This window comes from Ammodytes marinus (assembly GCF_949987685.1).
Source record: "Ammodytes marinus genome assembly, chromosome: 19".
Taxonomy (NCBI): domain Eukaryota; kingdom Metazoa; phylum Chordata; class Actinopteri; order Uranoscopiformes; family Ammodytidae; genus Ammodytes; species Ammodytes marinus.
Window position 1 is genome coordinate 13,353,819 of NC_137223.1, and position 25,358 is coordinate 13,379,176.

Sequence of the window (25,358 nt, forward strand, 5' to 3'; positions counted from 1 at the left end):
TACCATACATAAATAAAGTAAGGTTAAATAATGAAAAATACACTTTTCCGAAGAAAATACTCCTCTATTTGCTCACTAAGCCTTATAATAATGTTTACAAAATATTAAACGTCTAAGTTGTGTTCAAGGACACAAATGAATTCGTGCCCTCACAGGGAATGAGCTATTAATGGATTTGTGTTTTTTATTTTTTTGAACCACATGAAGTTACTTCTAACTTTATATGTCATGCTGGTGAACAGCGTCATCTAGAGACTCACTCTAAAAATGAAAACATCGAAGGTGGTTTGACACGTGGAGCGCACCATTGCATACTTGACACGCTGCACGGAGTCATGAATAACAAGCCAGTGGAGGTCAGAAGCGATCACTTAAAAGTAATCACATTTAATAAATATCTCTGCAGGGTCTTATTCTGACACACCCGAAGCAGTAGGCCTACAACAAGTCAAGACCCCTTTGAATGCCCATTCTTCAATGCCATTTCTTTTAGGTATTTTTTTTCTTCTTATTTAGGATCTTGACTTTACATTCTGTTTGTCCACAATCAAATCTGTCAAAAGGTCCTGAGCATTATCAATCCACATTTACACTCTAGAAAAACACCTCGAAAAATACATGACAAACTAAACTCAAACCCAAAACATCACAGGGTGACAACAGGTGCTCTCCAGGGACATTAAAAAAATAAGCAATTTACAAAAAATACTATATAAGCCCGAGTCACCTCAACATATATAGTCAAATGTTTGTCTTTTTTCCTTCCAATGTAAACAAAGACTGGTGGATGGACTGGTTCTACTCAGTTGAGCCACTTAAGTTCACACACACGCACACACGCACACACACACACACACACACAAACAAATTAATTTATATCAATCAGATTTTTAGAAAAAGAGAGCAAAGAGGCGAGCATAAGCAAAAAATAAATAATTTAGAAAATACTGCATGGTACAGTTTCAGTTCCATGCTGTCACTGTTTTTTTTGTTTTGTTGCAGACGCGTTAGGCCCGTCCGTCACTGTCGCTTTCTGAAGAACAATGATAAACATTTATAGACACATAAATCATCCCCACTCAAGTCTTTTCTTCTCCAGTTGAGGTCAGTCGTCTTGTTTTCAGCAGCACGTCTTGTATCATCATCATCATCATCAGTAGTAGTCGGTCTGATGGATTGAATCAGTGCTGGTAGTGTGGTACGGCGATGTGCTGGTGGTGGTAGCTGCTGGGGTGTGGCGGGTAGAGCAGGTCTGGGGTCTGAGGGGACAGGCCATTGCACAGGGGCTCGTGGCTGCTCAGCACAGAGGACAGGTACTTGGCCTCCTCCGTCAGCTGCTTCACCTCCTTCCTCAGGGCCGCGTTCTCCTTCTCCAGGTTCTCACTCTCCTGGGGGGAAAAAAACAACACACACAGGAGGGATGGGATGATTAAGCAGAAAAGGTCATTCCATAAGCAACGGAAGTGGTTTTAGATTGGATTGGTTGACATAAATGTAATACTGTACACTTCAATTCTTATCAACGGAAAAGTCAAATCTGCAGCATAACATCCTGTTTCTACGCAAGTGTTTTTGTGTGTGCATGTTTTAGTGCTTTAAAGCTATAGTGCGTAACTTCGGTTGCCCCTCATGAGGAATTCGGTGTGATTACAACAACACTGTCAGCACATCAATGTGAGATAAGCCTTCGGTGATCGCACATGGATTGTATGCCTTCTGCTGTACATCCAGGTGTTTTCTTATAGCATTAGAATCAACAACTGATTTTTTTGGGTGAGTTTCTTGTGATTTTTCTAAGGGTCCTGCGCCAGTGTCAGGGGGCGACACCAGTTTGCCAACGCTGCCCTACTGAGAAATACAGATCGAGTTTTGTGGAGCCAATAGGCCTAATCAACTTTGTGTCAACTCGTTTGGCAATGGCTTGAATGTAACTGACATTTATTTTTTTTATGAAAAAGTTACACATTATATCTTTAGCCTCTTTGGTCCAGACTGATATATCCTAACAACTACAGGTTGGACTGCCATGAAATTCTTGTACACACAATCATGGTCCCCAGAGGTTGAATCCAACAGACTTTGTCGATCCCCTGGCTTTTAATCCAACACCATTATAAGGCTACATTTGCGACAATAAAATGGTCCGCAAATTTGGCACTCGTAACACGAACTAGTAGCAGCTGTGATTTTCCATTCAGTTAAGCAGGGGTGAGCATCGACATGTAGACACTTTAATCTTGCTTGCTGCCTTCTGTGGTGGCATCTTGTCCTATGTGAACTTTCACCTGTGTTATATTCAACACAAATATGTAGACCTGATGTTCATTATGATGGACTTTCTATCTCCACTGTTAATTTTTATATTGAACACAAGGTATCGGAAGATCCAACGAAATAGATACAAGGTAAAGAATGCAGCTGTCATTGGTGAAGGCTAAAATGCATGTTTGTTAAAACATGCCAAAATCATGTATAGTTGTTTTGCATTCCTAGAGAACAATGCCATTACTTAAGTAATAAAATAGATTATTTTCACTGTTATTGAGGCATTATTTCATTATCAAGTCTTTCCAACTTGTTTTTCTTTCCATGCTAAAACAAAGGTTGCTTAAAGGGTGCTTAAAACACAAAGGGCCAGTTTCACAGACATGGATTAAGCCTAGTCCTGGACTAAATGGAATTTTGAATGGAGATTGTCCATTGAAAGTACAATTTAGTCCAGAACTAGGCTTAATCCATGTCTGCGAAACCCGCCCAAAATCTCAAATGTACAGCATAATTTAGCGTGTCTGCTATAGTACCATAGGGTTGAAATAGTTGTGTCAATATTAGTCAAACAGAAACTCTACAATATAAAACTGCCTGCAGCTCATCAAGAACCACAATCTCAAAAGTTGCCATTGCATGTCAGTACATTTTCCAAAACAAGCTCTTCTAAGTAAGTTCCTTGCTGATTATCAACTTTGAGATACTGGTAAGTAGAGCAAAAGGTACGAAAAAAAAAAAAAAAAGAAGCTGTTTGTGTGGGAATAGCAGGGGAGAAATCTTCCACTTTGGGTGCTGAAAAGGTCATCACACCATGGCCGAAAGATCATAATAGTGTGCTGTGGGTCCTTACTGTCACAGAACCTTTGGGCAAACCCCTGCACATGCGTCACTTAGCCAAATGCAGCCCACTGCTATCAGGGCTTTACAAGAAGTGACTGCCTTTTTCTCCCCTCCTGCCCACGACATACAATTTCGAGTTCATTTACACGGAAGAAAATAAATTACTACTGAAGAAACAGGAAATAAGGCACCGTGTCATTGAGAGGGAAAATTCGCCTTCCTGTTTATCTAGTGCGACGATGAAAGCAAAACCACAGACTGCGCTCTGTGGTTCCCTGGTGTTCTCTCTGTCACTTCGACAAGGTTTTTAAAGAGATCAATGATACACGGCATACTTCACGGGAAGGAGTCAAATCAGAGGATCTACTACTGCCTACAGTGTGGCCTTCTCTGAAGTTCAACATCTCCTCAGTACATCTGATAAAGTTAACAGATACAGCTGCTCTGAAAACAGCATGGTGACAGACAGAGCATAGTAGAGCACCCAATCATCTTGACTTGAACAAGGAAGTCACACAGAGAGAGTGGATATGTGGTCACTATGTTGAAATGTCGATGTAAGAGGTGACAGCATGAAGAGTGAATGCAGGCTATGGAGGTTGTATAGGGTCATTACCAGGGAGTTCACTGAGTTCCTAAACACAGGCTGGGTAACTTAAGATTTCTTAATGCACAGCGTCTCTTTGACAAATAACCTGAACCTGTCCATCCAGATGTTTCTGAGGACAAACACAAGAAATGCTTTTGATGCAACTGAATAGAAGGCTCACCATCGTGCCAAGTCTAACAAGTAAAAGCAGAAACGACGGAGCGATCTCTCTCACACGACTACCGACTATCACATGAGTAGTTGCACAAAATAATGGGGCCAAAGGAACACTCTGTTATCGGAATTGAGCGTGGCAGCTTCTGGCGCTGGATTGATTGCCCACACGTGTTAATTTATTCCTTAAGCTTCTGCAAACACACAAAGCGATGTCCAAGTGGGCAGCCTAACAGAAGCCATGATACATCGCCACATGGTCAGGTAGTTTTTTCTGTAAATATAGTACAAATGTGTTCCCGGAGAAGGAGGCTTGAAAGTACAGCATGGGCACTTCGAAAAGCATTGGATGGCCCATGGCTCCTGTAAGGTCTTGTCCACATTTCATAGAGTTTGAATGGAAATTTATCAGTTGTCAGTTTCTGCATAAACATCATAAACACATTTTATTGTAACTCTTTTAACTCTATTGTAACAACACAAAAATGTTGAGAGGTAAGATCTTGGAAGAGTGATTAGAGTACTTTGTAATGATCACCCTAACTGATATAACTAAGCAATTTGCAAAAAATCCTACAGTGTTAAACTAGTATATACACAATCTGTTTTCCAACCATCAGCACAGTTATATAAAACTTTTAGAAAATGATGGATATAAGGGCTAGAAATGTGGTCTTGGCACAATGTAATCCTAATTGTTACTTTTTCCTACTAAAAACTGCATCCGTTTTCCACCTAATAAAATCTTAAAAACTCTCTGTTTCTGCTTGTGTCTCTCGAACGTCTTAAGTATTGGAAGTCAGGTTCAAACTGTTTTGCTGTTGATGTATATGACTAGGTTGTGTGTTGCAGAGAAAGGTCTCCTCACCAAGTGTAGACTGTCAGCTTTCTGGGTTTGCCTCATTCTGCTCTTCTGAGCGGCAATCCGGTTCTTCTCGCGCCGCATCACCTTCTTTGCATCGTCTGAGGAGCTCTGACAACGTACAGAGAGGATGACGGTTAATGTGTGTGTGTGTGTGTGTGTGTGTGTGTGTGTGTGTGTGTGTGCGCGTGCGTGCGATGACATAAACATCAAGCGACTAACTGACAGGTACAGAGAGTTTCCTGTACCTTAAAAAGTACATTTGTTGAGTATGATGAGACAGTTGCTGATTTTATCATTGGCTGTAGGCCTATGGCCGATAAGTTTACGTGTGAAGTGAACTGCAATTTTTTTTCTGCTTTAATGACAGTTTGACTAAGATGGGTTTAACTAATATGAAGGGCAGGGTCGGGGAGTGGCCGAGTCATCGGTTAGGTAAAACGCACACCCTGTTTCGTGTCCCGAACGCTCAATTCTTTTCTTGGTATCGTAATAACTAATCTCACTTCGAAATGCTGAGTCAGTTGTTCATCAAAGAGATGGCATATTAATGATCTAACGTCTTCCCATTTGGCTGTAAAAAAAACAAAAACAAGTGATGCTGAGGGAAAATGAATAAACATTAAAGAGAGGTAGTATGTGTAAAAAAGCAAAAAGGACATTGCTTAATGTTCTAGTTCTACAAAGCAAGATAAAGAGCAACTATGTGCCAGGAGACTCAGCACATGTGAAGTCAGTCAGAGCTGAAGGTGAAGAGTCTCACATGCACAGAAATCGTACAGTACACATTGTATCTATGCACCACACTGCCTGTTCCTGACAGCTCTAAAATTCATCACAAATTGAGAATACAAAATATTCCCACTACTTGGCTATACGATACATTCTGTGATTCACAAAAGCCTACACTCGAAGCGAGTCACGCCTGCAGCCCATGTGTGCAATGGGAGACACTCTAAGAAACTGTGAAAATTAACTATGCTTCACTATTGCATCCCATCAAAGACATGTGGAGGCTTTAATTCACAGTAGTTGTACTTGAAAATGGACTTCTGAACACATCTATAGCTCTTCAGTGAAAACAGGATGAAATAAATAAGTCAATTGGGTATGTTACTGCTAAAGTACATGGAAGATGCAACACTTACCGGTCTGCTTCCAGGTGATGGGGACTTGTAGCTTGTGTCATTGCTGTCAGAGCCCTGAGCCATAGCCAACCGCGCCAACTGAAACCGTGTGTCTTCGTCCACTTCTGCTTTGTGTTTTAGACTATGTGTGTGCGCGGTGTGTGTGTGTGAGAGAGAGTAAGAGAGAGAGAGAGCCTGTGTAGCAGAACGAGTGCCGAGAAGAACTTGGCTTAATGAGTTTCTTTCTTCCCTCTTTTCTTTCTTTTTCTGTCACCCCACCTTCTCTTTCACTCTCTCTCTCTCTCTCTCTCTCTCTCTCTCTCTCTCTCTCACTGTCTCTCTCTTCCTTTATCTCTCTGTCTGTCTGTCTGTCTATCTCTCTCGCTCTCTCTCTTCCTTTATCTCTCTCTCTCTCTCTCTTGCTGACACACATACACTGTGAGACTAGCTGTATAATTAGCTTTATCTGATGTGGCTTCTTGTAAGAATCTGGGTAAGTTGCATTAGACTGGAAATCACATGTGTGATGGAAAGTTAAAGCATGTAAGATAATCTTGAAAACTCCAGAATAATAACATAATGAGGGATTAGTTTAAAATATGGGTGGAAATTGCCAGTCCAGAATAAATTTTCCTGACCTCATGTAAAAAATCTCTAGTATAATACACATATACACGCACACGCGCACACACACACAATATATATATGTATATATATATCATTTACCCAATCAAAATAAACTAAAACTAACTTTCTGCTAGAAGACAAGATAACCTTGCTGCAACCTTACTTTTTCATGTGTGATGGTGGTATGTGTGTGAATGTGTGTGTGTGTGTGTGTGTGTGTGTGTGTGTGTGTGTGTGTGTGTGTGTGTGTGTGTGTGTGTGTGTGTGTGTGTGTGTGTGTGGCATTCGTCTGGGTGCAAGTGTGTTAGACGAGCATTGTGGGCTTTCCCTCTTCCTCTTTTAATTTTTTGTTGCAGCCACATATTAAATCACGTTTCGACTAAATCCTCAAGAGACAGAGCATCCTAAAACTCAACATGGATGACTGGCTCTTGAGTATTTACACATGCCTCATGGTAATTTCCAGTCCTCTGCCATGCTCTCTCTGCTTTGCGAAACACCAGCTGCAAAGAGGTGAAGCAAGGACCAGTACCTGGGCATTGAGTAATGCAAGGGGCTCCCCAAAAACCCCGTGAAGAACTCCCTCGTAGCCTTTAACTTTAAATGACTCTCATTGAAGATGTTGAGATGTGGGAATGTTCAAGAAAATTTACAGTTTGAGGAGGTTTAATGTAAATGTACATGTGGGGGAGCTGAAGGGGACATACTGGAAATGAATCAAATATCTACGTGTTTTTTACAGGACAAAGCAGTAAAATATGTTTGTGTGTACAACGCATACCGTCTCTTTAAGGTCCAACACAATCTGCATTAAAGACCGGGGCGACGGCTGTGAAGCTGCATATGTGAGCCCTTATATTATTTTCTTGTTTGCCCTCATCACGAGGTAGCATTTGGTGATGCAAGAACAAGATTTTCTTGTGAGAAAAAAAAAATCAGGACCAAAACAGCTTTGCTTGACAGAACAGCCCTCCCACACAAAAACATGTTCTACCATCACAAGAACTATGAAGAGCTTGGGCAAGGGCAGACATTTCTAATGCTTGACATTTAACGCTGTCCAAAAGACCAGAGACTGTAAGAAAAGCAAAGAGGGAACGGGGAGGAACGCTGATAAGCCAAATTCTACTTTAACTGGGAATCACAATAGAGAGCAAAAACAAAACCACAACTTCTTCCCCCCTCTGTGCATTGGAGCTCTCTCATATCTGGGGACGACTAAAAAAACTAACAAAAATAAAACTTTGTGATCTCTTCAGCATTTTAGTCAGGCTCCCAAACACCAAGCTCCATGGTAGCTTATCAATGGTAGAAAAGTTTCCACTTTGACCACACAGCGTGTCTATCCACAAGTAAACATTTAGTAAAACTGTTGAATTTAGATGTATTTAAACTGCTGCTGCCAACAGTAAGCATTCCTCTACCTTAGGCCTCGCATGTAGGCTACCGGGGGGAAAAAAAACCTTAAGAGCCATTTTTCTAAATAACACACTGAATTCGCCTCATTTGTGGTCTCTCTTTCTTGGAAATAACCGTGGGAGGTTTCTTAATAAACACAGATTTAGTGAGAGAGAGCGAAGAATTGCGTAGACGCTGGTGACAGTAAAAAGATGTGCGCATTGTCAGTATAATTATATTCAAATAAGAGTATTGTCAAAACAAAGGCTATTTATGAGTCACTGTTGAAAGGCGTTAAGTCCAGTGACAGTAAATCATGCAGAAATTAAGTTATTTCACTCAGATACTATTTGGTTTGGTAAACTAAACCTTGACCAATAATCCGACATTTGAAAACAGCGAACTGTTGCTGTAATAATGGTTGTTATATCGGCTCTGGAAAAGCTTGTGGTTGACCAGAAATGTCAAATGTTTTGACCTTCTGTTAATCTGGGAAACAACATAGTGGTACATTTCCACCTTTACATAGTTTCATATTAGCTTTGGAAGTACACTTGAGGTTATTCTGTGTTATATGAGGCAACACTTCCCTCTCGACTGAGAGAACATCCCTGAACCTGTTTTTACAAAATACTCCATGTAACCATCTGTAACGCCTTCACAGCTAGATCGCAATGGGAAGACAAAATCAAAAGTCGTGTAATAGAGATTATATTTGTGATAGCACTGGGAGCTGTGACACTTGACATTTCAGTCAGTCTGATTATGAATGATCATCACACATCTCTATTCCAGTAAATGCCACAAATCATTAGTGAAAGTCCAAAGTCAAAACAAATAAAGTTGCACCAGTAAATCGTTTGCATCTCTCTCATATACATCAACAAAACATAATGCACAAGGCTCTAATGAATGTCAACAGCCCCATTGGAAACTATACTGATCCTTGTGTACTGGAGAATCATGCTGGAAATGCTCACAACAGGTTGTTACAGTGCCACATTTCAGTACAGTCATCATTAAAGCACTGGTGAAAGTTTGTTATGCAATATACAATGCTATTGAAAGATTCTTACTGTAGTTTGCTGCTTGAATTGCGCCCCATGCAGGACGTCATGAGAAGTGTTGAGTGCTGCTGGTGTAGTTTCGGGTGTCGTCCAGATGGAGTCGCTGTAGGACACGCAGAGCAGCGGCTTTGTGAAGGTTTTTCATGGGAGTAAGAAGAGGAAAAAGCAGCAACGAAGCTGCAAATACATACTATTGAATGTGTGTTGTGGGTTTAGTTTTTGTGAGAAGTGTCAAAAAATCTGGGTCTCGCTGTATTACTCAGGCTGCACTACAGTGTCTATTCACAGGCGCGATCCCACTACTGAGCGGCACGGGGGCTTTGGCCTGCTCCGTTTCCGACATGGGCCGGTGCACCCCTCCTTAGACGACCTGGTGGTCCCGAGCTCCCCCAGGAGCACCATATCGATACCGAACTTAGTGCGGACACCCGATCGGCATAGTCCACTGCAGCTCAGATCTCCTGAACTCAAACGATCCACCAGACTCAGCCTCCCAGTAACTTGGATTACAGGCGCGCGCCACCGCACCCGGCCACTATTTACCATGCTCATAGGGTTTTGACTTGGGCTAAGTGACGTCTTCACGCAGCACGCTCAAGGAAGATTTATTTTAAATAACAGATGAGCAAATTAAAGCACAATTACACAGTTTAAACAATGTGCAAGGTTTCCATCCTTGCATTTGAAAATATTATTTACAAAAGGAAAAGTTGAAAGAAAACGTGTAGCCATATAGCAGCCTAAACTTAACCAAATGTATATTTATGTAGCCTATATGTGTATAAACTCACGAATAGATCAGAAATTAACTAAATTAGGAAAGGGAAACAGGGAATTGTACAGCATCCCATAGATACCAATCATTGTTAACTGAATGTGCATACAACATTAACACATAACACAAATACTTGACTGAAAAACCCTCAGAAATCAGAACAAAGTAGGCTATTCATTTGAGAATCAGGAACCAAAAATATCAGTGTATTTAACTCTGAGACTTGTAGGCTACATAAGTCCGACCTAGCCTATTTAAAACTTAATAATGTCAACAAAAGGGATAGGTGTCAAATGTGAAACAGTTAGCCTAAGTTAAAAAAAAGAAAGAAAATACAATTATGTCTGCTCATGAATCATAAGATAGTAGCCTAAGACTTTAAATTGATAGACTAGCAAGAAATGTTTTAATACTTTTATACAACATTTTTTCCTGGCTCAAAATGGTCAAATCTATAATTAACTTAAGCCCTAAAGTTATTAAAGCTCAGTGAAAAATTGTTCACCTTGACAAAGATCTGTTGGATCAGCTTCCACTGTGGGAAGAAGAAGCGACAGTCAGTCTGTGGGATGTTTGCATTGCTGTGAACATATGACGTCACGTTAGCAGTTAGTTAGTCTTTTTTGTTGCTGCTCCATTTGAGCTCAGAACTGACAGAAACCAATAGATTGTTTGGTATTTTTGTGAACATGTAAATCATTTGTCAGTGAGTTTTGACAGCAGATCAGAAATATCATATAAACCTGTTCTAACACAATCACACAGACAATACACACAAACGTATTGAATCGAAACCAAAAAGGGAGTCCCACTATGTTACTGTTTCCTTTATGTTATCAATTGGTTCACTTTCACTTGAACGAATCTAGCTGATAAAGTTAAACGGAAAAGTGTAGTGTTTTTGAGTGAATCTGCCGCCCCATGCAGGACGCCATGAGAAGTAGAGGACAGCTGATGTAGTTCCGTGTGTCGTCCAGATGGAGTCGCGGTAGGACACGCAGAGTATCGGCTTTGTGAAGGTTTTTCACTGGAATATGAAGATGAAAAAGCAGCAACGAAGCTGTTTTGAGCTGTAAATACATACTATTGAATGTGTTTTGTGGGTTTAGTTTTTGTGAGAAGTGTCAAAAAATCTGGGTCTCGCTGTATTACTCAGGCTGCACTACAGTGTCTATTCACAGGCGCGATCCCACTACTGAGCGGCACGGGGGCTTTGGCCTGCTCCGTTTCCGACCTGGGCCGGTGCACCCCTCCTTAGACGACCTGGTGGTCCCGAGCTCCCCCAGGAGCACCATATCGATACCGAACTTAGTGCGGACACCCGATCGGCATAGTCCACTGCAGCTCAGATCTCCTGAGCTCAAACGATCCGCCAGACTCAGCCTCCCAGTAACTTGGATTACAGGCGCGCGCCACCGCACCCGGCGAATAACTACAATGCTCATAGGGCATTTGACATGGACTAACGTGACGTCATCACGCAGCACGCTGTAGCAGTACGACTGAAAATAAAACTGCAGCTGCTGATAAATCTAAAAAAACATCAATACGTTAATGCTTATAGGCTACTTGTTCACTCTTGTTTGAATCACACCTTTTGCCTGCAAGTGTCATCAAATGTGTCTTTATACAGAGAGTTTAAGTTTCTTTAATATACTTTTCTGCCTGTTGTCTTCCTTGCACACATAGCAAATCCTACATAAACAAGTAGCCTTCTGATTTTTCATGTAAACGTATCAGTACTTTTTATTTAAGAATGTCTTTACACCTTTATCTTGATGTTAAACAGACAGAAAAACACAAAATCATCAACCAGCATCTAATGTCACCTGGCTGTGATTGGAATGTTTAATCTGTTCACCAAGTTTTAGGTAAATCACTGTATTCAAAGCTGTTCATAAACTGCTCTCCTTGTAATCTTTTACAGGTTTATGTTTATCATTGTATATCATGGTGTATCAGTCTACTTACCTGCCCAGGGACTACAGGTGGAAAATAGCAATTTGCAAACACCTAGTACAATACACCTCTCCTTGTCTTAAACAAGGGAAATGTTTATTTTGTACATTGTCCCTGTTCACATTAAGTTAGGCCTACATTACATTACAGTGTTGAATATAAGGCTCCCTCCCCATCATGTGAAACACTGGAACCTCTTTGGATGTGTTGGTTGATAGAATGCAAACTTTGACAGTATATTCAGAGGAAGATAAGATGTTTTATCAGTGTCAGATTCTCATGGTTGATCAGCAGGGAACAACTTAAATGTTCAATGTTGACCGTGAATACAATTTTTGAGCTCACTATTAGAAACTATATTCCATCAGCACTTTAGGCTAAGTTCTGTGCTTTATCAACTGCCATACACTGCTATGTGTGCTGTGACCCCATCTCATCCTTGAGGTGAAAACAAAAAGCTTTTCTGTACAGCCTACAACTATCCTAACCGACATGGTCCGTGCTTTATCCCAACATTGACGCACTGATCCTCTCTGTCAGTGGTGCATCTCCACGCTGCAACAGTGATAAGAACACCAGACACATGTATTATGAGATTATATAAAGTCCATTAAGGAGTGAGTTGTTTTTAATATAAAGTCCATTAAGGAGTGAGTTGTTTTTAATAATCTGACAGTATCAGCAATCGCCTGTTCTTCATACAAAACACATATTTTAAACAGGTATTCAAGTCCAAATGAAACATTAAAACAAAAAGGCAAACAACAGTTCAAAGGTAAAACGAAAATCCACAGATAAAGATCATCTTCCACAGCTTCACATCATAACCATCGTCAGACAGCGGTCAGAACCCCTGGATTTTCTTAGCTGTAGAAAAATAAGACAGACAGCATTTAGTAGGTGAAACAAATAAATAATAATTTCTTCATAATTCGAGTTAATAGAGCCCCAATGTATTTACCTGCTTTGTGTTTTTGTCCACTTTAGGGCGTGTCTCGGAGGCAGGGATGTGGTTGGATGGTAGAAGGTGCATCCGGAGCGTTTACACTGCGCCGCGAAGCGACATGGCTGCAGATGAGTGGAACATTTAAAACATTTAGAAATTAGACTGCGACTTAAAGGCTTATGTAGAATGTGCGGACATGAAGTGAAAAATAAAACAGCAACTTCCAAACAAGTCACTTCTCCTTTAACCACATCCTATATGCAATAAAATTACAGTTACAGAATCCAAGCTATATATCTATATATTTCTAGGTGTTTTACCTTGGGATGATAAAATGGACACTCCATCTTCTTGCAGTCGGGGAAGAAGCGACACACAGTTGTTGTTTGAACGGGCTGCATGACTGTGAACACACGACAGAGTCAAGTTAGAGAAGCAGAATGACAGAACACCCCCACTGAAAGCTAATACGGCACAATAAAGCATTGTTTTATTTGAGTAAACCACTAAACTCTACTAACACCCTGTGTTTCAAACTTTACAGTATAAAAGCAATAACTGAAGTGAATAGTGTAATGAGTACCTGGCCTGGGCGGAGGAGCCGCTGTGCTTCTGCGGCTGACGTGAGTGAAGGGACAGTCTGGCTTGGTACACCTGGCGTCGTATTTGCAGTTAGGGTGGACAAACAGGCATTTGTCCCCGAACTTACAGCTGGGAAAAGTCCTTCATAAAACAAAAACAGATACAAATGATGATTCATTTGATAAATGGATGCTGAGTGATAAAAATAAAAAAATAATCGAAACCCAATCACCCTATTTTCCATTTATTGAAAGAAATACTCACTTGCACTGTGTTGTCGGGTGATGGTACACACACTCATCTCCACTTTTACAGACAGGCCAGAACCTGCAGCGCTCCGTCGCTTTCTGTCTTTTGAGAGGGACACCATCCTCATCCTCCATCTCAATGTCCATTATGTCATCTGTCAAAAGAAGACAGAGTGTGAATGGGACATCATGGTTTGACCATCAACACATTTTTAAAAAAAACACACAACTCTTTACTGAAGCACTACAGATTTTAAAATTGTGCTGTTGAAATACGAGTTAAACAGATACCTTCTGCTAATTCAATTCTTCCCTGTAGTCTTTGTAGGATGCTGGGTTTGGGCGCCCTGCTGAATTGGATGCCCGCTTCCGTGACCTTTGTGGGTGGCCTCACGTCATCCAGCTCCATCTCACAGTCTGCGAGGTTCCCCATTGGGCTCGGAACCCCATCTAATGTCACTATGAACTTGGGGCTGGCGGAGTCGCCTATCTCCTTACTATGTGTGGGAGGAAAAATACACAAATCACAAAAGGAGAAAATAAGGTAAATAACCAATCAAAAATGGCAGGCACACATATTCTTATTTATTGTGTGTGTGTGTGTGTGTGTGTGTGTGTGTGTGTGTGTGTGTGTGTGTGTGTGTGTGTGTGTGTGTGTGTGTGTGTGTGTGTGTGTGTGTGTGTGTGTGTGTGTGTGTGTGTGTGTGTGTGTGTGTGTGTGTGTGTGTGTGTGTGTGTGTGTGTGTGTGTGTGTGTGTGTGTGTGTGTGTGTGTGTGTGTGTGTGTGTGTGTGTGTGTGTGTGTGTGTGTGTGTGTGTGTGTGTGTGTGTGTGTGTGTGTGTGTGTGTGTGTGTGTGTGTGTGTGTGTGTGTGTGTGTGTGTGTGTGTGTGTGTGTGTGTGTGTGTGTGTGTGTGTGTGTGTGTGTGTGTGTGTGTGTGTGTGTGTGTGTGTGTGTGTGTGTGTGTGTGTGTGTGTGTGTGTGTGTGTGTGTGTGTGTGTGTGTGTGTGTGTGTGTGTGTGTGTGTGTGTGTGTGTGTGTGTGTGTGTGTGTGTGTGTGTGTGTGTGTGTGTGTGTGTGTGTGTGTGTGTGTGTGTGTGTGTGTGTGTGTGTGTGTGTGTGTGTGTGTGTGTGTGTGTGTGTGTGTGTGTGTGTGTGTGTGTGTGTGTGTGTGTGTGTGTGTGTGTGTGTGTGTGTGTGTGTGTGTGTGTGTGTGTGTGTGTGTGTGTGTGTGTGTGTGTGTGTGTGTGTGTGTGTGTGTGTGTGTGTGTGTGTGTGTGTGTGTGTGTGTGTGTGTGTGTGTGTGTGTGTGTGTGTGTGTGTGTGTGTGTGTGTGTGTGTGTGTGTGTGTGTGTGTGTGTACCTGGGCTGGACGGTGCGTGGTAAACCAGCCAGGACATCGTCTTTGACCTGAAGACGCTGCTGGCTCCTGGCTGCAGGTAGCTCTTCTTGTAGCTGCGGTCGACTCATTATGAAGGAGCGGGTATCAAATGGTTTCAGCCCACTGCCTGCGGCCACCTCCACACCTGTTTGTCATTGGTTAACATTTTTAAATATTCTAGTTTGAGCAAACTTTTGTGAGATCAAACTTGCACTTTCCTAAAGTCTCCCCATTAATTCAAAACTGATGATCAAAAAAGCAACAAAAAAAAAGGGGGGGGGAGTGACTCACCGTAGACACTTGGCTCTACTTCCTCACTGCTTGGAGCTATGCCTAACTGAAGGCGTGAAGCTAAAGATCTTGCTGGAGCTGGGAGAAAAATGAAAGATCAAACGAAAAATATGAAAAATAGAGATAAAGACCAGGCTTTCCTCCTCCAGTAGTTCATTTCTAATAAAAATAAATTCTCGTTTGAAGATGGCACGTACCTGTTGTTCTGGAGGGAGGTAGGTCTGAGGAGGTGTAGGTCTGAACCCTGGGTGTCAGGCTGTGGAGGTGTTCCTGGACCAGCTGGATGGCTGCAGTCATCTCCTCACTGCTGGCCAAGCGAGTCCGAGGTGCCACGGGGACAGTCTGCCTCTGTGGAACTGAGGGGAGAGGGTCAATGTCAGAAAAGTGATCGAGACAACTGAAATGTTCAAGGTAACGTACGCTAAACATACTTCTAGGGTAGGCTGTAGTTTTGGTGATTGAGTCCTGGGCCTCAGAGATGGCTTTCAGGATCAGGTTCCTGTTGGCTTGCTTGGCTGGAGGGAGAGTAGGCCTGAAACAAGAGAAAATGAATTATCATCATGGGCGTGGCCTCTCATTCGACAGTCTATCACATGATGTTCCAAAACATAACGTGAGGTGTTGTGTTGACACTGACTTGCGTTCAGGTTTGGATGGTAGGGACACTCTGCTGGACATGCCTCTGCCACCGTAGCCTACGTCCTCCTCTTCCACCTCGTCGCTGTCCTCGTCTGTCGCTCGGTTCACTCGCACCACTGAGCTCGCAACTGGCGCCTTACGTTTCCGTGACAACTCCTCCGACTGAACAAAGACGGCAGAGAGTAATCATCACGCATCCTTACTTCCCCCTGACTGGTGACTTTACGGACAGAAAGGCCTCGTTTCCACCGAGCAGTACAGTTCGGTTTGGTACGGAACGTTACCCTTGAGTTCCCACTGTCGACAGTACCATTACTTGGTAAGCAGGGTTTATGCCGGACGGCTATAGCCACGGACAGAGCTGTTGGATGGCAGTGACCGTGGCAGCTATAGTATTGTGAAATCATAGTAGCAGGACAGTGTCGCCCGCCTTTGAATTCAATGGAGAGGAAGAACTTAAGTAGTAAACAAAGAGCTGTACGCCGACATTTGTTTCAAAACACAAATTTTTCCCTCTTTTTAGAGATGCTTTAGAGCGCAGCCTGGGTTCTCCACGGCACCGCGGAGCTGAACACGGTCTCTCCTTCCTCCAGAACATTGTCAGGAATATAACTGTCCAATTATTTCAAAGCAGATGATAAAGTTACGTTTATAAAAAGGGGAGATGACACCTGTTACTCTCAGTTAGTAATGAGTACACTCCAGGTGAGCATGCAAGGTGCTCTCCGCTTGGAAAGAAAAGTAAAGAAGAAGCAAGGCTTACTTCAGGCACATTCGCTCCGAGCCAACAACAGATAAGAAGCCTTCAATAGGGAATATGGGGATAAGATTCAAAAACCGACCGGTGTAACGTTCCGTTAATGAGGAATTAGTCGCGGTAATTATTCAACAACACGGAGTGAGCATTACGCGGTTGGATATACAACTATCTGCTTTGGTGAGTTATTTATATGTATTTAAATTGTAGGACAATCATTTTATATCATTTGCTGCCCTTCTTATTTTAAATGGTGACTACAGCCCATGCTTTTTTTCTCTGCACCGCAGACCTACTCGATCGGTTTAAATTGTGGCCTGTCTATTTAATTACTTTCAGTGAGGAAAATGCGTTTTAAACTTGTGGAAAGAAATCCTTAATATTATATGGCAACTGTGACTGTTTGACAATAAGCATTGAGCGCTTTATTGCGGTGAACCGTTGTTCTGCAGACAGATGCGTTGCGTTCTAAAAATAGAAAAAAGTTTAATGAGGAATCGATTGATCCTCGAGGAATGCAAGGATCACACGAGTAGCGAAAACACTCGTGCCCATCCCTAGTAGCTACTATTGCACTAAATGGTAACACTTGAATACGTTATGTAAATATGCAACTTGTTTGTTGAAATGTTAATAAATGGGAGCTTCCTCAAGCAGCCATCTCTTTCCCGACAATCCCCTCTGTGCACGAACTCTTACATATGGTAATTAAACATTATAACACCTGCGGCTTATAGTCCAGTGCGGCTTATAGTGCGGAAAGTACGGTACACATGGTGGTTTATCTCGTGTGCAAATGATCATTCTGTTGATTAATCAACAGACTGTAATGTGTAGCTCCACCCCTTTGGGACCACTTGGTTCCCCAACGAAAGGATGACACAAATAAAAACAGCACAGTTAATTTATTTTAGTACGTTTTCCAAATTTGGTCATTATTTTAGTACGTTTTCCAAATTTGGTCATAGAAACGCAAATAATCGTGTGCCGTGCTGTAATGTACCAAACCAAACCAAACTGCACAGTGGAAACGAGGCAAAAGTGAGCATCCTAAGGGAAAGACAACACTAGAAGTCGCTATCTTTCTTTGAAAAGAAGGCTCTGGTAGAATCATTGTACCTTACTGGATCCTGTCCTGGAGGATCTGCTGCCCCTGCCGTCCTGCTGCCTGCTGTACGAGGATCCTTCCGAGGGTCGACATGTGTGTGCGGAGCTCATCGATGTATACTTGCTCTGACCGGGCCTGTAGATTTGGGCTGTGGGTCTATTAGCTGCGCCGCGTGACCGATTCTGATTGGCGGCCATTTCCACGGGGTCCTCGGCGATGAGGTCGTCATACATGTCTGGTTTGATGTCAATAACAGCCTCAGATGGGAGCAGCTCATTGAGGGGCTTCACGGTGGAGGTGAGGCGAGAGGAAGCCTTCTCCAAGGAACCTCTCCTGATAACAAACAAGTGATATACAATTGTTTTTAAAATGTTTACAATTTGTAGGTGCTGTTTTAAGGTAGTGGCATGGCAGCGAGTGGCAGCCAGAGGACAGATAATAATAATAATCCTAGCCTTTCCTTACGCACCTGCTTTCATGAGCAGAACTGGAGACACGCGCTTCGATGCGATCAGATCGGGAGCTGGACACCGTCAGCACCTTCAACTCATCTGCTCTGCCGTCTTCGCTTAAGGACGACCGGCTCTTCACAGCCACAGCACCATCAGACTGGAGCTGACTGCTGAGGGATTCAGGCTCTGAAACAAGCAGGAGGGAGAAAACATCAGCTGGTCTGAGACACTAAAAGGACAGCCCACATGCATTTCAGCAGGTACAAAACAAATCCCTTCATTTGATACAAAGGGTTGAAAATCAACGTGGTCTGTGTCTTACCGACTGCAACCGATCTTAACTTCTCGAGGACACCCTGTAGCCTGAAAAAAAAAGAGTTGAGTTAGGAAAAGCTGTTAAGAATTTACATCCCTTCTGCATGTGTTAGGAAAATACATTTTCTAATATTAATGGTGTAATACTAATCATGTAATATTAACCTTTGCTTTTATATAATAAGAAATAACCATTATAATTAACTTGTAAGCAAATATATAATCAGTTACTTCAATTTCATACATTCACAGCTTTACATGTTAAGATATGTGAGAAAATCTTAGCCTTGGGAGAAATAACTCTTCTCAAGAGAAGATCAGATAAAACATGACCATCTCATGAAGCTACAACTAAAGTAGCAGAACAATAGCACCCTTCTTTTCCGCATAGAGCAGGACACTGGCTCATGTTATTGGACCAAAAACATGAGCCAGCCTCTCGTCCAATACAACCACGGATCACACTGCAACAAATATGGACCAATCAGATAGATTCATATTTCCTATAATAACTTTTGTATAAGGATAAGTTAGCATTCTTGTCTGGGAAGTTCTTCTGAACAGAAATTAATCCATGTACAAGATCATGCATATCCTGCCTTTTCAATTTACTTTAATAAACAGCTTTGAAATTATAAGCTTGAACTAGATAATTTTCTCGTTATTATTCCTTCAACAAGTTTGAATTAAAGAACATGTTCTGCTAACACATGTTGCATTCAAATTAAATAGGAAATTTAAAATACATCGTTACCATTCTGTAAATTTAATTGTGTTGTTTCCGAGGAACAGGGAGAGATCGTCGGCCATCTGCTGGGAGGTCTTTTTGTTTGCTACCATCACCATAATATAGTCGGGCAGCTCTTCGTCTGAATCGGTAAAGAGATGAAAGCGTACCAAACAGCTGTCTTCTCTGGGAAATGCTTTTTTATCCACTTACCTATATATGCACCGATCTCCTGAAGCTTGCCCTTGATAGCAGCCTGAAACCAAAGGTAAAGGGGATGTTATCGAGCTACACAAATATTGCTCATCTCAGCTGCACTGATGTTCACTCATATGCTCCCGAAAATCAAAGTTAGATATCCAGCAAAAAACGTAGAACGTGCTTATAAATTAATTTAAAAACTAATTTAAAAGCTAACATGAAAGCTGCTAAAACATCAACAAACCGTTTCAAAGGCATTGGAAATTAGAAACCTTGTTTCTATTCTGCGCGAATGACAAATGACGCTAGCAAGCTAACGTTAGCAGCTAGCAGCGTCTATGCTGCACGAGCCCAAACGAGGCTTTACTTCCTTTGCAAATCACTCACTTTCAGCCCACAGCGTTACTCACTCTTATTTTCTTGCTGATCTCTGTCCCGATCTCCATACTTGTTGTTTTATTTGAGTACAAAAGTTATAAAGAAACGTATGTTATTCCAGCACCTCTTCCAACCAGGATCATCAAGGTATGATCACGTGGCCGACGAGTGACGGCAGCCGAACATGGACAAAACTATTAGTCTCTCCGTTTTATGTTTCTTGGCTGTTGTCTCCCCCTTTAAATTAGTATGGCCATCTTGTTACATTATGTGAAGCTCCTTCGAAAACGGGGTGTGTGGTGCAAAATGAGTATGTTTTAGAAGTAAAAACAGGTGGAAGGATGACAAAGATCAGACAACAACCAGTATATAATATCGTCTGTCTGTGACTGTCTGTTGCTGGAATTTCTCTTCATCAGACCTGATGTCAATAACAAGGTTGTAAGTGTGAAATTTGCTTTTGGTATCCAATTTATTTGTAAATGGCAAAGAGTTTAACCACTTTCAACATTGTTTTCTAATTGTTCTCAAAGGATTTTCACTGTAGGATAGAATCTGTGCAAATTACAGTAAAACAAAGAAATGTAGCTTGGATGCAGCAATAATCTTTATGTTATATTGGTAGCTGTACTGTGCAATGCATGATACATGAATACAGTGAATCTAAATCGGTTGAGAATCTTTAGACCAAAGACCAAAGTCTTCATAAAAATATTTATTTTACACTTGTGTTTTTTATTTATTTAACATGTCTTCCCAGGCAGAAAGGTAAGACACACAAAAAAGAATGCTATATCCACCAGGTGGCACAAGAGATGCATTAAGAATATGCAATTGATTTTTTTTTCTCCCCAGGGGACATGACATTTTCCAAGTTAGTCCAATAAACAAATTACCAAAACTGATTCAGAAACATCTGGAATCAGACAGACTATTCAAATAGTTGAGTTTGTAGAAAATAAAATAAAAACAGCTAGGTAAGACATTTTTTTTGTCATAAAGCATTGTTTTTCTATAGCCCATCTTTGATAAAAAGTCAAACTGACATACTCATAAACATTGTATTGCATCTTGGCCAATTTCTACTGTTTTTAATGGGCCACATAAAACAAATATGGGTGGAGAAACAAATTGGCTTTATGAGTGAAGGAATGAAAAAGTGTGTGAACCAGCTTTTACTTTGTTCCACACTAATGTCAGTGGAAAGAATTTAAATTTAACTTCAATCAAAGTAAAATTCAAGTGCTGCATTTTACTGAGCGATTCTTTGACTTTCTAATGTCACCCCCCCCCCACACCCCACCCCACCCCCCTTCAGAGATTATTTCCTGTTTTGCAGCCCCTCAATGCCAACCAACAATGAAGGGAAGGATCTCGCTCGCCGTCTAGACGAGCGTCTCACACACTCTGAGCCACGGCCCGTCTGCTCCGTCTCTCTGGCTGCTTTGTTCACACTGTCTCTGTTAATCCAAGCTGACACACATATTGTTTAATGTCTGGAAACATAGGCATCGTCCTGTTTTGACAAAGCATTTTATGTAGGAACCTCAACTATTATCAATTCTTCTGTAGATAAACATATTTCCATTATTATTGCCAGCAATACTACTGCTGTCATTTATGTTGTATCAAAAAATATATTAACTCAAATGTATGTGTTGATGGCGATGGAAAACGATGCTCACACACTAGTAATAAGTAATTTCTTATACAAACCACAACTTACTGTATTGTCTCTTGTCAATTGACTTCAAGTGGATCAGTCTATAAAGGTGTGAAGAGGGCACACAGTTGCTTATTGCTCAATTTCTTTATTGAATCAAAGAAGAGGCAGTACCCCTTCAAGGACTCCGTAACAATAGTATTGCAACAACATCCATCAGCAGAGCTAAAACAACCCTGGCTTGCACTAAATGGTCACAGTCATCCAGTCTGCTCTGCTATGCTTTCTTGTTCAGTATTACTGTGCGATTTCAGTGCAGTGCAAACCATATGCAGACTGCATTGATTACTATGGGGGTATATGAAGTTACTCATATTAACATCACATACTAACTTCGTAAGATAACACTTTCCAATAAATGGTTATCTACAGTGACTGTTTGCATTTTCCTGGGGTTAACCTTGTCATCACAGGGAGATTGCCATGTTTACCATCGTGCCTGTAGAGATCCCTGCTTAAACCCTAGCTCACCAAAGGTATTTTGCAATTAATGCGGCACAGTAGAGCTGTAAGGCTGGATAATCTCCTGTCAGGTCAAGGAATAGTTACACCACATAACCACCAATATAAACAAACACAATTTAACGTTAGCATTTGAGTTGGCATATTAAACAAACATGATAGAGAATATTCAGTCTTGAGCTTAAGAGATGTTTGTATGGGTATGGTTGAATTGTGTCCAGAGCTGAGTAAGCTATTTCACCCCTGTTTCAATTCTTTATGCTAAACTAGGCTAATAATATCCCGGCTTTAGCTATGTATTTAATGCATATGCATGCATGAGATAGGTGTCAATTTCCTTGTGCTATTTGAAAGAAAGCAATCGAATGAATTTCCCGAAATGTTGAACTATTCCTTTAACAAGTGCTAAGACACTGAGGAATGCTGTTTGTCACTTCTACCGCATTTTAATTACAAGTCCTGCTGCTTTATAACATTGGACAGAAAAGGACACATTGACAAATATTTAATGAAAATGATTATTAAAGGTGCAATGTGTAGTTTCTGACCGCTAGGGGCACACATGTTTTATTAGCAGTTCCCAGTATTTTTGCGTCTGTGTATCGATGGTACAGTTTCATTCATTGTTGCTTGGCAATCACTACTTACATTAAACTTTATCTGGATGTCCTGATATATGATCTATTCAAAGTCCATTTATTTAGCTTTGTCACTCCTTGCAGGTTTCTTATTGAAGTGTAAGGGGCTACTCTTTGTACCGTTGCCTGAATAAAAGTTTTTGGTGTATGTTCCAGGTGGCACGTACTGCATTTGCATGGACATTATGCCACTAGAAGATAAGCGTGTAGTATGAAAAACACTTCTGAGAAATGTCTTGTTAATACCAACTGCAACTGCATTCACGGTCTTTACTGTGTGCTTGTGACCGCAAATCCTCCATCCTGCGGCTCACATTGGCCTTCCCCTGACACCTATGGTATGTCTACTTCCCTTTTCTTTGAAATGTTGTCATACGCTATAAGACACTTCACTTTTGAATCAGCTGATAAACTTCCGCGAATTCTTCAATCACATGTGCTTTGAAAAAACAATTGTTCTGCCACCGAGTCCCTTGACCCAGAGGTGCAGTGCTCTCTGCTCCTTCTACACCCTAGTCCACCCCATGGAAAGCTACTCTTTTAGTGTCACGTTTCAGTTAGGATAAGTCAAGATCCTGCCTTGAGGCTGGAAAAGGGGTAAAAGAAAGGAGGGAAAGGTAGAGGATTACAGAAAAAAGGCTAAACAAAGATGTGCACATTAAGATAATTCATTGCACCTGCTTCGACAATGTCCAGTAACCAAATACATGCCTTCCTGGACACGATGACACCTGTATGTGTGCTGCACCTGGGTGTCAGCACACAGTCACATTATCATATCACGCACGCACGCACACACACACACACACACACACACACACACACACACACACACACATACACATAGAAGAAGAGTTGCATGCATGCAGTGTCACATAGTGGAACAGCTGCCCGAATGTTGTGCACAAGCACTTAAGAGAGAGGTGGTGTCAAGAAAGGCTCCAGTGGAATTTTTGGTTTGTGGCCAAAAAAAGAAAAACCTAAAATCATATAAAAATTGCACTCAGTTACAAGTTCAATCTAAGCTTGTACGCTTGTCTCCTTTCAATTGAACTATCTTGTTTTATGTAGTTAGTCAGGAATTCCTAAAAGGTTGACCGAGGACTTGAGGATTTGACTCTGTGAAGATAAATGGTTAACTCAAGCAGTCTTGATTCACAACATGTGAGTGGTGAAACTTTTATTCATTAGTTTGGCAGGTAAGCAAAAGCCAAGCTTGATATACAGCCTGTTTATAGTTACCGCTGCCAAACCTGCTGGATGTTGAGTGGAAAGACTTGGTGCATCACTCACCACAGGCTCTCCGACACTGAATCTGGATGAGCCTGAACATACTGTATTATCGAATGTTGCGTAGGAGTGCAATTGAAGGTTTGATTTCGGATCCAATGGCACATTAAGAGGAATATACAACCTGCATATCAAACTCAACTTTAAGGGACTCTGTGGGACTATTATTATTTGGGCCTTGGGAGCGCAGCATCATCTGTTAGGACTGAATGCTTTGTTTCTGGCCTAGCTTAGCATCAAGACTGAAACCGAGGGAAAGACAGTTTGCCTGGCTTGGTCCAAAGGTAACAAAATGGCTGAAGCCAGCACTACTAAATCTCACTGTGTACCATGTCATGTCTATGTCGTAACCCTCAGCTAAATCAGCCCCTAAGGTAACTCTCTGCACGCTTTCAGTTATCAAGTAGCTATAGTTTTTGATGTATTGCTTGTGTTCACGCTACATGCCCAATAAAAATGTGTTACGCCATGATGTGTAATAGATCAACACTTTTATTTTCAGAGGAAGATGCAAGCACCTATCTTCAACCAATGCAAAGTCTATCTGACAGAAGGCTATTAGAAAATACATTTTACCCTGCTACATAATGGCATAATTAGATGTCAATACAAAGGTATGGAAGTATTGAAATGCAATACATTTCATTTTGTGGTTTGAGAGTTCACAGGTTATATTACAAATGATTACAGATGCAACCCCAGAAAAACAGCAGGTGCAACTGTTATGTTTATGTAGGAAAAACATGGTGTGAACATTCTGGTAAACTTAAGAACACAAGGTATTGAGAACTGACCGGAAAGCAAATACAAAATTTGTACATATCATCCACATTTTGTACACAGCCAGTTGTCTTTCTTCTACTGGCTGCTAAGTACACACTCCTTTCTGACCTAGATGTGTGGAGAAAAACGTAGTCCTGTGGCCTGAACATGTGGTTCTCTCAGCTTTTATTGCCTCACTTAAAAAAAACATAAAACAGTTGTTCAAAACCCATTGCATTTGGATTTGAGTGCTGTGTGATGTGTATTCCCTTCTCTCAGTCGGTGCTTGAATTTGTGTTTTCAAATAACTTTTGACCTTGTGACCTTTCCTGATAGATTTCACCCTGTCATTGAAAGGCCTGATAACAAGTAACATTGCGAAAGTATTCAAATATGATATATATTGTGCAAAAGAACCCATGCTGATCGCTTCTGATATGTTACAACACGAAAAGTATTAACTTTCCATGCGTGTTTCTCTCCTGGGCATGCTTCGACCCCGATCCCATGACAACAAGCCTGACATGTGTGCAGTTCCTTGTGCGTTTTTGGCGAGGATATGTTGGTTTGAATCAATGGCAATGACAGGTTTAGTTTGCAGCTACTCAGGACACTTTTCAGCTGAAGCCTGTTAAATAACCTTCACGTCTTGGCGCGCCTCACAGAGTCGTGTAACAACCTCCGCTGATGGCATTTGCAGCTGGTTGGCTTCAACAAGTGCATTTTTCCCCATTTGAATGGACAACATATGTGGAGTCTCTTAGTTTGCAGAC

At 41.4% G+C, this 25,358-nt stretch overlaps 2 protein-coding genes across 2 annotated transcripts; both read right to left on the reverse strand.

Moving 5' to 3' along the window:
- Positions 1-1,030: 1,030 nt before the first annotated feature.
- batf (basic leucine zipper transcription factor, ATF-like) lies at positions 1,031-5,944 on the reverse strand (the record flags this gene model as incomplete). Its single annotated transcript, XM_080048115.1, has 3 exons — positions 1,031-1,388; positions 4,740-4,844; positions 5,882-5,944. The coding sequence occupies 3 exons, from the start codon at positions 5,942-5,944 to the stop codon at positions 1,182-1,184; spliced, it is 375 nt and encodes a 124-aa protein (XP_079904241.1). The 3' UTR covers positions 1,031-1,181.
- A 6,369-nt stretch (positions 5,945-12,313) lies between these two features.
- On the reverse strand, positions 12,314-19,879 carry zc3h14 (zinc finger CCCH-type containing 14). The gene is made up of 17 exons (XM_080047630.1): positions 19,743-19,879; positions 19,345-19,387; positions 19,159-19,273; positions 18,412-18,452; positions 18,107-18,275; positions 17,649-17,970; positions 15,771-15,934; positions 15,565-15,665; positions 15,331-15,489; positions 15,134-15,211; positions 14,825-14,987; positions 13,754-13,959; positions 13,479-13,617; positions 13,216-13,355; positions 12,953-13,035; positions 12,648-12,754; positions 12,314-12,553 (listed from the first exon to the last, which is right to left on the reverse strand). Exons 1-17 carry the CDS (start codon positions 19,776-19,778, stop codon positions 12,550-12,552), a joined length of 2,070 nt encoding a protein of 689 aa, XP_079903756.1. The 5' UTR covers positions 19,779-19,879; the 3' UTR covers positions 12,314-12,549.
- Between the last annotated feature and the right edge of the window lie 5,479 nt (positions 19,880-25,358).

Excerpts from the sequence above, each read along its gene's own strand:
- zc3h14 (XM_080047630.1), bottom strand. The coding sequence starts at position 19,778 with ATGGAGATCGGGACAGAGATCAGCAAGAAAATAAGA. Across the intron at positions 17,971-18,106 it reads AGTTCTGCTCATGAAAGCAG|GAGAGGTTCCTTGGAGAAGG; the intron begins GTGCGTAAGGAA and ends GTTTGTTATCAG. Across the intron at positions 15,935-17,648 it reads CCAGGACAGGATCCAGTAAG|TCGGAGGAGTTGTCACGGAA; the intron begins GTACAATGATTC and ends GTCTTTGTTCAG.